The 14,496-nt window shown below is 40.6% G+C and overlaps 1 protein-coding gene across 6 annotated transcripts in view; it reads right to left on the bottom strand.

Moving 5' to 3' along the window:
• Window positions 1-14,496, bottom strand: part of BCAS3 (BCAS3 microtubule associated cell migration factor) — a 1,340,542-nt gene that overhangs the window by 1,174,482 nt on the left and 151,564 nt on the right. For all 6 annotated transcript variants that reach the window (XR_008888692.1, XM_056556703.1, XM_056556707.1 and 3 more), the window contains exon 7: window positions 9,881-9,953. Coding sequence is in view for 5 of the 6 variants with exons in the window: in XM_056556703.1 (XP_056412678.1) it covers window positions 9,881-9,953 (73 nt within the window). In the remaining variant the exon portion in view is untranslated. The remainder of the gene's footprint in view (window positions 1-9,880; window positions 9,954-14,496) is intronic.

The raw sequence follows: 14,496 nt of genomic DNA on the forward strand, positions 1-14,496 counted from the left end.
ATGCTGGGATTTGCAGTTTTGCAACATCTGGAGGGCTACAGTTTAAAGACCACTGCACAGTGATCTCCAAACTGTGGCCCTCCAGATGTTGCAAAACTACAAATTTCAGTGTGCCCAGACAGCAAACTGCTGTGTGGGCATGCTGGGAGTTGTAGTTTTGCAAGATCTAGAGGGCCACAGTTTAGAGATCACTGAGCAGTGGTCTCTAAACTGTAGACCTCCAGCTGATGCAAAATTGCAAATCCCAGCATGCCCAAATAGCTGTCTGGGCATGCTGGGAGTTGAAGTTTTGCAACATCTGGAGGGCTAAAGTTTAGAGACCACTGTATAGGTTCAGGTTGCTAGGCAACTCAATGGCTTCTGTAGGATCCAGGGAGCCACATCGCCATCCTCTGCTGCTGCCGATCATCGCCTCCGCCGATGGGTAAGTGGACTTCGGCGCCGGTCCCTGTTGGTTTCCCTGTTCTGCCCAGCCTACTGTGTGTGGGCACAACGGGAGAACCTAAAGTTAACCCCCCCCGCCCCTGATCTGCTATTGGTCGTTGCTTCTTAATGACCAATAGAGATAGGAGGGCTGGTTTTCACCAGAGCCCGTCACAAAACCGGATACGGGTCAAAAATAAGCCAACCGGAGTCACTGTATGACTCCGGTCGGCTCATTAAAGTAAATGGATTTCAGCGCCGGTCCGGCTGGGGTACGGGAGCGCCCGGTTTTCCCCTCCCCCAGCTGGATCTGGCAATCGTAGGCTGAAAACGAGATGTGAATGCAGTCTTAGCCGGGTTTTTCTAATTTCTGGCGCAAATTCTGGCGCAGACAGAATTTCTGGCGCAATGCACCAGAATCTGGTGCAGGGCCTGACAAAACATGTTGGGTTTGCAATAGTAAATGAGGACCATTATCTTCTATATTCTCTTAATACCAACAAATTTACATTTCCTTCAGTACCTTTCCACAACTGGGTCGAAGTTCCTTCAGAAACTCCACATGGACAGAATTTACCCAGATGTTCTTTTATTTTTCAGTTTCCTTTAATTTACAAATCTTGTAATCTAAGCCCAGAGCTGAGTGAAGCAACATCTGAACCAACAGCAGCGAGTGCTCGCCAAAAAACACAATGTGTTTCAAATTTCAGTTTTCAGGCCTACATCCTTTTTGGTGGTTGAAATAAAACTGTTATTTTGAAATCATTATACAGTAAAAGCTATGCAAGTCCAGCAGTAGTTTTATTAACCTTCACTTAAATGGAAAGACTGATTAGAAGAAAAAAAAAGTTTCATTTTATGTTAAACATAAGCCATTACTAACAAAAGCAACAAAAAGGAAGCAACATTACCCAGTAGATAAGTAGGGGTGTAGCAGTAGCTCACCTGACTTCAGCCTTCCTCCCTTGCACAACAATATACACAGATACAATACAAACTGCTCGAAAAAATAAAGGGAACACTTAAACAACACAATGTAACTCCAAGTCAATCACACTTCTGTGAAATCACACTGTCCACTCATGAAGGAATTTCTTTGGGGGTCCGCACAGCCCTCCATGTGCTTGCCAGAGGCAGCCTGACTACCACTAGGTACCGAGGTAAGATCCTCAGACCCCTTGTGAGACCATATGCTGGTGTGGTTGGCCCTGGGTTCCTCCTAATGCAAGACAAAGCTAGACCTCATGTAGCTGGAGTGTGTCAGCAGTTCCAGCAAGAGGAAGGCATTGATGCTATGGACTGGTCCGCCTGTTCCCCAGACCTGAATCTGATTGAGCACATGTCTCGCTTCATCCACCAACTGTACCACAAACTGTCCAGGAGTTGGCGGATGCTTTAGTCCAGGTCTGGGAGGACATCCCTCAGGAGACCATCCACCACCTCATCAGGAGCATGACCAGGCATTGTAGGGAGGTCATACGGGCACGTGGAGGCCACACACACTACTGAGTCTCATTTTGACTTGTTTTAAGGACATTACATAAAAGTTGGATCAGCCTGTAGTGTGGTTTTCCACTTTGATTTTGAGTGTGACTCCATATCCAGACCTCCATGGGTTGATAAATTTGATTTCCATTGATAATTTTTGTGTGATTTTGTTGTCAGCACATTCAACTATGTAAAGACGAAAGTATTTCATACAATTAGTTAATTCATTCAGATCTAGGATGTGTTATTAGTGTTCCCTTAATTTTTTTGAGCAGCGTATTTCCTCTAGATTTCTGCCACATAGAGTTGATGGCTCCAGAGAGCAAAAGGTGTGCCACATAAGCATACAAAAAGTTTCTATACAGATTCAACTGACTAGGGAGTTATCTGACAGATGACCACACTCTTTATTTTATGTGGCAGCAATCATAAAGAAAAACTTTTCCATCTACAGCTCAATTTTGGGTGTTCCATTACTTCTAAGTGCGTTTTCCACTGTACTGTACACACATTCTACTATGCCAAGTATTTTCAATGGGAAAACAGATATTAATATTATAGACTTAAATGGGCACTCTCAGATACAAAAACTTTTTATATGTTGTACATCTTGGCAAAACATTGACCTTTCAAATATACTTCATATAAAAAGGTAATTTCCTTTTTATATAAATCATGGCTTATAAAAGCATGGCTTTGTCCAAGCTGAAGCACAGACATAGACAAAGTCCAGTAAGTGATGGTTGGCTAGCACTCCACTGTGTCTGAGAGAGCACAGAGGAGTGCTATCAGACAGGAGAGAGCACAGAGGAGTACTATCAGACAGGAGAGAGCACAGAGGAGTGCTATTAGATAGGAGAGAGCACAGAGGAGTACTATCAGACAGGAGAGAGCACAGAGGAGTGCTATCAGACAGGAGAGAGCACAGAGAAGTACTATCAGACAGGAGAGAGCACAGAGGAGTGCTATCAGACAGGAAAGAGCACAGAGGAGTACTATCAGACAGGAGAGAGCACAGAGGAATGCTATCAGACAGGAAAGAGCACAGAGGAGTCCTATCAGACAGGAAAGAGCACAGAGGAGTGCTATCAGACAGGAGAGAGCACAGAGGAGTGCTATCAGACAGGAGAGAGCACAGAGGAGTGCTATCAGACAGGAGAGAGCACAGAGGAGTGCTATCAGACAGGAGAGAGCACAGAGGAATGCTATCAGACAGGAAAGAGCACAGAGGAGTGCTATCAGACAAGAGGATCTCCTTTCAGTTAATGTCTGGGTATTTTTTAGTTTAACAAGCTTAGTCTGCTGTATTTTCTGTCACACTGTTAAACATGTTGCTGCCACCACACATGTAAAACATACATTGGGTTTTGGCAACATAATCTTCCCCTTAGATTAGCTTCTACTAATAGTTGCTAGAATGTTCTTCCAAGTCCTACTCTCTCTCCCCTGAGTGCTGGAACCAAGCCTTTCTCAGTAGAGTCTAGCACCGGCTAGTGTGCAGATGTATGTGTGTCTACTGCTAGGCCATTTGAAGAAAGGAGGTTAAGGCCTAGTCTAGTGCTTTCCTTTAAGCCAAGCCTGCTGTGAAGCATGATAGTCTAACACTCTCTCTGCCAGAGAATTTCCATTTGCTAAAGCCTAACCTGCCAGCTCTATGTCAGTCACGGTGATCACAGCACTGTGTGGCAATTCAGAAGATTTTAACCCAAGAACTGTCTGAGATGCCATTCATCTGTATTATCCTGCTTCTGCTCTGAGAGGGAGAATTATCTAGCCAGAAGAGGAAATAGCGGTGAAATGACTTTTCTGTCAACACTAAACTCTTTGCGGACTTTTGGCTAGCGACAGTGCTGCAAGGCTTGCGCATCACAATCATCTTAAGCCCTGCGACAGGGAATCATAATACCAGTAGCTGTGATTACAAGTATTTCAAGTCTGTTCATCCCAATGAGCCAAGCTCTCCTTAGTAAAGTGTTAGTAGCATATTCAAAGCCTCTCTGTCAGTATTATTGCTATTAAGGCCATTTAAAAGAATCAAATTCCAAGCTTCCATCCAAAAGTCATTGTCACCCTATGCTGTAAGAAGCATTTGCGTTATGGTTGTGCATAGTAAACTTCACTTTAACTCCTGTTTCCAAGTTACTTGTGTGTCTGGACAAAATCTACTGCCTACACCCCCCAGACACCTCATCAAGGTGTACCCTGACATAAAGGACTTTTAGAGGGACAGAAAAGTCTGTAAAGGGGGATATTGAGGAAAGACATAGGGGTCTGGAAGGGGGACAGAGGAGTCTGGAAGGGAGAGACAGATTGGTCTGGGGGGGTGAACAAAGGGGTCTGTGGGGAGGGGGGACAGTACATAGGTGGGAGTATGATAAACTGAGAAGAAAGTGTGTGGTAATATTATATTCAGGAGGGATCTCTGGCAGTGTTTAAAAGGGAGAAAAAAAATCCTCGGAGGTGGGGGGTTGACACCATTTTCCACTGCCCCGGGTTGCATCAACCATAGCTACGCCACTGCCTATAGGTTGCCTTAAGATATTCCCAAAGAAACCAATCAAAGCTATGATTGGTTGCTGTTTGATAAATCTGGGTAGTATATAGTATATTCTGGTCACCAACAATAAGCCCAACATAGTCTTCAGAATCATCACAACTATGCAGCATTATCTTGCACTGTCCAATACTAGAGCTCTAAAGATAGTTTGCATTATTACCCATTTCAAATTAAATAAAGGCAAAATTAATATAAAAATGTTTTGACATAGTTTCCTTAAAATATCATGAACCCAAAGTAAAGTAAACTTCTCACAATAACATTTCAATAGCACGTTGATGAATCATTTTTGCCTCACATCTCATTGTTTTAAACTCCTAATTTGTTTTACTCCTTCCAGAACATAAAGCGTAAATAAAATAACAACCAAAGGAAAGGTTAAGGGTGTAGTTAGCTGATAGAGAAGTGCATTTATCTAAATATTCGGAATAAAGCAAGGCCACATATACACAAATACATCAGGTTACTTGGTTGCGGAAACTCTCTAGAAATCCTACCAGCAAACAACCAGAATAGAACATTTGCTGGCAAACTAGAAATAAACAGTGCTTCTAATCTAATTAGATTTGCTCCTCAGATTATATACATTCTGACAAGCATTCACCCAACAAAATGTAAAGTTTACCTAATTTCAAACAGATCTGCAACACAATAATGCACTCCAGAAGTACTCAACCCGCTTTTACAAGTGTGCAATATATAGTCAAGGCTATCATCTGTTTCAGCAGCTTTCATTACAATACAGGGGGGGAAAAGCGGCAGCTTTTTACACTGGTTGGTAGAATTCCATTCTTACTGCTAATTCTAAAAATATAAACTAAAGATGCAAAATATAGAGCAAATAAAAACATAATGCCAAAAGGCCATCATGTTTACCTTAGGACTGTGAAATTATCACGTTGAAAAAACAAATTGGCAAACTGCAGATTTAGTAGAATAAACATGATTAATCTAGCAAAAAGGCTACACAAGGCAAAGGCTCTATTCACACTGTTGTTTTTTTCATAATTTAAAAACATATTGAAGGAGATTTATCAAGCTCCGTAGTAGATTTTTTTTGCGTAAAAAAAGGTTTATACGTGCTGGGACTTTTTGATTTTTGCTTATTCCAAAGCACATTTCTGAAATCTGCTCACGTAGTAATTTTTATTTTTTTTACTTTGCAGTGGTCATGTATTTATCAAATGCGATAGTCGCTATTTCTGAAGAAAAAAGTCGCATCTCCATTTAAAAGTCGCATATGTATTCCAGGTCCAACCTGGCTTACAGAAAGTGCATACATCTGCAGAAAAGCAAATTAAACACCCACTTTAACAACTGTTCTTGTTCTGCATCATGAAACAAAGCTACTACATCAATGTTAATTATAGAAAAAATTAATTATATAACTAATAACTATTCATTTTAAGTTTGAGAATATACACTGCACACCTTGTTAATTTTAGGACACGTACAAGCTGGCGTACATACTAAATTTTAAAATTAATGTTGTGTTAAAATAGAATAAGGCACAAAATAATTGTGTACGAATTTTTACAGACTACCTAAATAATCCATGTGTGCCACAAATTTTTTCCCTTAACGACGAAGGACGTATATTTACGTCCTCCGCCGGCTCCCGCGATATGCCGCGGGGTCACGCAGTAACCCCGCGATATATCGGGTGGGTCCTGGCAGCTATCAACGGCCGGAACCTGCAGCTAATACAGGACATCACCAATCACAGTGATGCCCAGTATTAACCCTTCAGACGCAGCGATCAAAGCTGACCGTCGCGTCTGAAGTGAAAGTGAAAGTATCCCGGCTGCTCAGCCGGGCTGTTCGGGACAGCCGCTGTGAAATCGCGGCGTCCCGAACAGCTTACAGGACACCGGGAGGGCCCTTACCTGCTTCCTCGGTGTCCGATCGGAGAATGACTGCTCCGTGCCTGAGATCAAGGCAGGAGCAGTCAAGCGCCGATAACACTGATCACAGGCATGTCAATACACGCCAGTGATCTGTGTAAAAGATCAGTGTGTGCAGTGTTATAGGTCCCTATGGGAGCTATAACACTGCAAAAAAAAGTTAAAAAAAAGTGTTAATAAAGGTCATTTAACCACTTCCCTAATAAAAGTTGAAATCACCCCCCTTTTCCCATAAAAAAAATAAAACAGTGTAAATAAAAATAAACATGTGTGGTATCGCCGCGTGCGTAAATGTTCGAACTATAAAAATATATCATTAATTAAACCGCACGGTCAATGGCGTACATGTAAAAAAAATTCCAAAGTCCAAAAAAGCATATTTTTGGTCACTTTTTATACCATTAAAAAATGAATAAAAAGTTATCAAAAAGTCCGATCAAAACAAAAATGGTACCGATAAAAACTTCAGATCACGGTGCAAAAAATGAGCCCTCATACCACCCTGTAAATGGAAAAATAAAAAAGTTATAGGGGTCAGAAAAGGACATTTTTAAACGGATACATTTTCCTGCATGTAGTTATGATTTTTTTCCAGAAGTACGACAAAATGAAACCTATATAAGTAGGGTATCATTTTAACCGTATGGGCCTACAGAATACTGATAAGGTGTCATTTTTACCGAAATATGCACTGCGTACAAATGGAAGCCCCCAAAAATTACAAAGTGGCACAATGATTTTTTTTCTGTTTCGCCGTGAATTTTGGGGTAAAATGACTAATGTCACTGCAAAGTAGAATTGGTGACGCAAAAAATAAGCCATAATATGGATTTTTAGGTGGAAAATTGAAAGGGTTATGATTTTTAAAATGTAAGGGGAAAACAGGAAAGTGCAAAAACTTAAAAACCCTGCATCCTTAAGGGGTTAAAAAAAATAGAACCATCCATAGTAATACAGCTTCAAGCACATTTTGGGGTGGGTAACGTACTTAATTTTTTTTTTTTTGTGGCTTCAATATTATTCTAATATTTTTTATGTGCCTGTTGGTGCTGCGCTGTCTTCCTTCCTTACGTAAACTCCGGCCTCAGCGCAGCGATGCAAGACTCCGCCCACCAATATCACAAACTCAGGGCTCAAAATTAAACAAAAAAGCCTCCAGAGTATGGATATTCATGGTGCGGCATAATATGTTTTTAATATTTTTTAATTTCTAAGGAGGGTGGATGGGTTGTTGCGGGATAGTTGGAGTGCAGCTATTTAGTGCCAGGCAGGCCAGTCAGGGTGTCACACGATGCGGTAATCCCCCTCCCCGTCATTCTCTAACAACGCTACTGATCATAAAGGGTAGATAAAGAACTTCAGCTATTAACATAAGGGAAAAGTTTTCTGCTTTAAAAAATGCTTTTGTAAGCGGGTTTCCCGGGTTTTGCTTACGTGTGATTTATTTATCAAGGTCGTAGGAAATGTAAGCAAAGGTAAGTTAAAAAAAATTGTCATATAAAAGCCATATACGTTTGAAAAGAATTCATTGGGATTTACTTAGGGGATTGCTCCAGTTTTTGGTCCATTCTTCTCCATTCTTTTCTGGCATTAAAATGTTACCTACATTTGCTATGCATTTGTCATATTTGTTGTAGACATACTTTTTATATGCAACTTTTTCAAATGTTGCAATAATTATGTGAAGTCCCTCTCCTCTCCACTGCATTGCAAAATGTGCCAAATTCATCATACATCAATTACCAATTAAATAAATTTGGCATACTTGCTATTTGCACTTATAAGGGAATAAGTGTTTGTGAGCAAAGAGGAGTGAAAAGGTTGCAATGTCAATCAATGTCCATTATCTTTTTAGCATTTTTCTTCAGTTAACTGCCATCCAACCAGTTTCCTTTATGCTTCCCTTTCAATCTGTATTTATCCATCATGAATATATATAAAACAGAAGCTTTAAAGTGGTCAACCCCCCAAAATAAGACTGCATTATCATTAACTCCTTAAGGACCAGGCCCCTTAAGGGGCCAAGGAACAGGCTGGGCTATATGAGGCCTCAATTTTTGTACTGTGGTCTATATTTTTTATCGGTACCGTTTTTGTTTTGATGGGACTTTTTGATCGCTTTTTATAAATTTTTTTGATGGCAAATGCACAATTTTGGACTTTGGTATTTTTTTACATCTGCGCCATCGACCATGCGGTTTAACTAACCTTATATTTTAATAGTTCGGACATTTACGCACACAGTAGTACTACATATGTTTATGTTTATTTTTGATTTACATTATTTTATTTAAAAAATAGTAAAGGGGGGGGCTGATTCAAACTTTCATTAGGAAGGGGTTAATTCACTTTTATGAACTCTTTTTTTGTACTCTTTTTACTCTTTAATTCTAGTAGCAATAGGGGGCTATACCATGCAATCTTAGGAGTGCATACACTGATCAATGCTGAGCTTTGGCTCAGCATTGATCAGTGTTATCGGTGCTCTGCTGCTCTAGCCTGCAGAGCCTGACAAAAGCTTCAGAGCACCGTTCAGATGGTGAGGAGGCAGGTAAGGGCCCTCTCGCATCTACTCAGCTCATCGGGACGTCTCGATCAGCTACACTGAGCTAACCCCCACATTTAGACACCGCAACCAACTTTGATCGCGGCATGTAAAGGGTTAATGCCATGCATCAGCCCGATCAGCGATGGCCGGCATTAACCGTGGGTCCTGGCTACTGATAGCAACCAGAACTCACCAGGTATGAAGTGTGCTCAGCTTGTGAGCACTTTCAAACCCCGGTAACGGGTCCAGGGTGTACAGATACGCCCTTGGTCCTTAACTACCAGGACGCAAGGGCGTTCCTGTACACCCTTCGCCTTAAGGGGTTAAATAACCTAACCACGCAACTTTAACATCAGCCTCATGTTTTTGTTTTTTTTTGCCTTCTTCTAAATCCACACAGTAGGGTTGTATAGTAAACTTGATGGACTCTTGTCTTTTTTTTTTTACCATATAAACTATGTAACAATGAAAAGTTTGGGTACCTATACTGCTTTATGTTAAAGAGGTTTTAGTGTGCTGATCAGTGCCCTCTTGTGTTGTCTAAGAACATGACCATGCTGCAGGACAATTGTCCAAATCTGTCAGTTACAATGCAGTCCTACTCAAACCCATGTTTTAATACTGTAAATATTACATGCAACAGCTTGTCCTACAAATTTTCTGTCCATAAGTCTAAGTTAATGTCTGCATTATGCGTTCTCTTCATAATGGAAGTATTGATGCTATACTGATACAATGAACCCAGCAGTGCTTGTCATGAAATCTGACAAAACTGCAGAAAGATGCTCTAAATGGATCAACTGTGTTAAAAGAGCATTTGCCCACAAAACATGAAAGGTAGAAGGCAAAGAAAAAAACATGGCTACAGGATCAGACTACGCAAAAGTCTGTAAATTGCAGCTAGAAATATTCCCAAGTATTATTCTTACTTTATTCTGTAATAAACAAATAAAGTCTTACCTGCAAGAACCTGTACTTTTGCACATTCCAAGCAGTGGTCTCTTTTCAGAAAAACTGTCAGCCTTCTGGGGACCTACAAAAGATTTAGTAAAATATTTAGTATGAGGCTATATTTGAAAAAAATGTGTAAACATAGTCTAGGACAATTGATGGCAGAGACTCAGTGGTACCTCTACCATTTCAGCATACAGTGCCAAGGACACTTATTGTCCGTTACACACAAATGTTTGTTGTAGACTAGACCGTAATTATGTTCTGGCCTTTAAAGAGGCACTGTCATTGTTAAAAACGTTTCATATATTGCAGGACTCATTATAATATGAAATTTTTTACATTTTCACCTGAAATTCAAGCTCAAAATAGCCGCCACTAGGGGTCGCCTGTCTTTTAGCCAGACAGACTAGTCTAGATTTTACAGCATAATGGATACCGGCCGTAAAGCATACCGGTATCCAGTATAGGAGATTTCTATTGAGTGTATGCAAAACTACAGATAAAGGATGTGTGGACATGCTGGGAGCTGTAGTTTTACAAAAGCTGGAGGCAACACTGCTCTAACACAGTTATTTACAAACACTGCAGCTTCAGTTGTTACTAAACTACAACTCCCAGCATGCTGAAATAGTCAAAGCTTTCTCGGACTCCTGATCAGACATTGAGGAGTCTGTGAAAGATGAATGACACACATAGTGACAGCTATGCTGATTAGCATCCAGCTTTACTAGGAGAAGATAAAACAGATAGAACATGTATTCATAAAAATGCTGTACTTTTATCTAAAAAATCCTTGCACTAATTTTTTAAAGATCTATTCTTATATTTATACATTTTATCCTGTGATGAATTCACCATAATGTCTTCTGATTACTGCAGGCAAGCTCCAAGTATCTTCCTCTGACACATGACACAGCATAAAACCAGAGAGGAAAGGGTTACAGAGTAGAGAGTACTGATTGGCTGACTGCCCAGGCTTGCTCCTGTGAGGGAGACAGACTGTCACGCCCCCTCCAGCCTACACAATGAAAAAGTAACTCACCAGCAGATGAATGCTTATATCTCTGGATGTATAGGTCAGAGACACGTAAAATGTATATGCACATGATGAGGAGTGGGTCCTGAGTAACATATCACTTTTTTTCTTTTTTTTTTTTGCACTATGACAGGTACGCTTTAAGTTCCAAGCAGAGTAAAGAAAAGTTAGCTCATGATTTAAATTATGACAAATAAACTTACATTATTCGTTACCATTCTTTCAATCACAATTCATCGCAATGCTTATTTATCTTTAATTACAGCTGCACAAGATGTTCCCAGAAGACATTACAGTCACATATTTAAAAGAAACAAAACGTAAACTCAAAAGTGCTATCAAAACCATTATATTATTCTAATATAGACAACATTTTCTAAGAAGAGACTGGCAGGCATCCGACAAGGATAAATCCTGCATAAGGAGGTGCTTGTGGCACAACAATCACTGCAAGCAGTCAATAATTCTACAAACAGAAACAAGGAGATCCAACATAGTCATCCATACTTCAGTCACTGAACAACAAACGGTAGGCAAAAGTGATATACAATACCTCTGTAAAGGGAAAACTTCACTGGATGCATCTTTTACACATATTTTCAAAAATTCTATTGGGAAATTTTTAGCAAATGTGTGGTGTCACGTGTCACCCTCATCTCTAGCCAAAAAGGACATCTTTGACAACGCAGTGACAGGTCTCCATAAGTTAAAACTTATAACAAAAAAGAAATGTCTACACCCTGTTGCAAATTATTATGCAAATGATATTTTTCTCATTTACCTAAATAATTGATGTAAATAACAGTCAGCATAATTATCCTGTTATTAACTATTAAGAGTACAATTTAAATTTTATTGAACAAACCTCAAACCTAATGATAACAGTATTTTTTTAAACATAAAAAACTTACAATGCACTGTTCCAAATTATTATGCACAGTAAGTTTCAAAACACTGTATAGGTTGTAATGAACTGAAAATTGTCATTTGTTGTGTTTGCAGTTTATTTACTGAAATAAAAAGCTATTTCAATCAAACTTTTTAAACATTTTAACAGGTCACGTTACGTTTTAACATAGGACCCCTTATTTGATAGCAGCTTCACAAGTCTTGAATACATTGAACTTGTGAGTTTTTGGACAGTTTCTGCTTGAATTTATTTGCAAGGTGGCAGAATAGCCTCCCAGAGCTGCTGTTTGGACACTTGTACGGAGGCTGGCGGCTGATAGATGAATTCAGTCCCAGAATTCCATGGGGATCACGGCCTGACGAAGCACCAGTGGGCGTGATATGGTCCGTGGCCAGCGTCTGAGGCTCCCCTCATTACACCTACCGCCTCCCCGCCATGGAAGTCCGGGACTGAATTCATCTATCAGCCGCCAGCCTCCGTACAAGAGTCGCAGTGTGAGTGCTCCGTTCTTTTTCTTCTATGTTTGCTACAGTAGCTTCAAAAATCTGTTTGTTGCTATGTAATGGTATTTTGGCAGCTGCTCTCTTGATCTGATGCATGGATCTGGCAGAAATATTCCTCAATGTGCCTTTATCTGCACAAACTCGTCTGTGCTCTGAATCAGCCACAAATCTTTTAACCCCTTAAGGACTGAGTGATTTCACGTTTTTGTATTTTAGTTTTTTCCTCCTTACCTTTAAAAAATCATAACCCTTTCAATTTTGCACCTAAAAATCTGTATTATGGCTTATTTTTTGCGCCACCAATTCTACTTTACAGTGACATTAGTCATTTTACCGAAAAATTCATGGCGAAATGGAAAAAAATTCATTGTGCGACAAACTTGAAGAAAAAATGCCATTTTGTAAATTTTGGGGGCTTCCGTTTCTACGCAGTATATTTTTCGGTAAAAATGACACCTTATCTTTATTCTGTAGGTCCATACGGTTAAAATGATACCATACTTGTAAAGGTTTGATTTTGTATTACTTCAGAAAAAAATCATAAATACATGCAGGAAAATGTATACGTTTAAAATTGTCATATTCTGAGCCCTATAACTTTTAAATTTTTCTGCATTCAGGGCGCTATTAGGGCATGATCTGAAGTTTTTAGCGGTACCATTTTTGTTCTGATCAGACTTTTTGATCACTTTTTATTCACTTTTTTGTGGTATAAAAAGTGATTAAAAATGCACTATTTTGGACTTTGGAATTTTTTTGCGCGTACGCCATTGAACGTGCGGTTTTAAAAGCGGTATATTTTTATAATTCAGACATTTCCGCACGTGGTGATACCACATATGTTTATTTTTATTTACACTATTTTATTTTGTTACTAGGAAATGCCGGGTGATTTAAACTTTTAATTTAGAAGGGAATACCTGAAAAGGGTTAACTTTTTTTTTTACACTTTTTTTTTTGCGAGCTCATAGCTCCTATAGGGACCTATGAGCTTGCAATGGCTGATTGCATACACAGATTGTTGCCTTGCCGTTGCATGGCAACAAGCTGTGTAATCGGCGGGTGATTGCTCCAGCCTGTAACTCAGGCATGGAGCAATCAATCAGAGGCGGGACGCCGAGGGAAGAAGGTAGGGACCTTCTTCTCTCCGGGTGGCTGATCGGGGCATCGTGATTTTATCGCGATGACTCCAATCAGCCGGGAAGCATTTACTTTCACTTTCGATGCGGCGCTTAGCTTTGAGCGCCGCATCGGAAGGTTTAATAGCGCGTGGCCGAACGATCGCGGCGGGTCCCGGCTGCCGGGTCCTATCAGCCGCGGGTCCCGGCTGTGAATAGGCGCTGGGACCATCCCGCTATGATCCGCCGGGACCCCCCCGTTATAGACAGGGACCGGAGACTTAGGACGTACTCATACGTCCTAAGTCCTTAAGGGGTTAATACTGCGATGAACACGCTTAAGTTTTCGTGAAATATCTAATGTTTTCATACCTCATCCAAGGCATTGAACTATTTCACTCTTTTCGGCAGCAGAGAGATCCTTTTTCTTCCCCATATTGCTTGAAAATGGTGCTCTGCTTAATAATGTGAAACACACACCTTTAGTAGTTTTTCCATAAATTGGGCTCACCTGGCAATCTAATTATCACAGGTGTGCAAGAATGTATTCAGTGATCTAAAAAGCTCTGAGGCACAATGCCATCCATGAGTTAAACTGAAAAACTAAATATTTAATCTTTGTGACACAAATAGAATTTGCATAATAATTTGGAACAGGGTGTAGAAGGCTTCTCTAACCACCAGCAATCAGCTGTAACCAAGAGGGAAAGCAAATTGCCCCAACCATTTCACCCATTTAACCCCTAAAGGACACATGACGTTCTCATACGTCTCCATTTCCGAGTCCTTAAGGACACATGACGTATGAGAACGTCATGTGTTTTACCGGCCCCCCGCAACCATCTTGAGTGGAGCCGGTCCCCGATGCCTGCTGAAATCGTTCAGCAGGCATCGGGGCATATCGCCCAGGGGGGTCATGATGACTCCCCATGTCGGCGATGGCCGCAGATCGCTGGACAATTCAGTCCAGCGATCTGCGGCGGATTCCGGGTCAATCGGGTCTCCAGTGACCTGGAATTATTGGCTGATCGGGGCCGTCAGAGACGGCCCCGAAC

The sequence above is a fragment of the Hyla sarda genome, chromosome 2 (assembly GCF_029499605.1).
Source record: "Hyla sarda isolate aHylSar1 chromosome 2, aHylSar1.hap1, whole genome shotgun sequence".
NCBI classification, from domain to species: Eukaryota; Metazoa; Chordata; class Amphibia; order Anura; family Hylidae; genus Hyla; species Hyla sarda.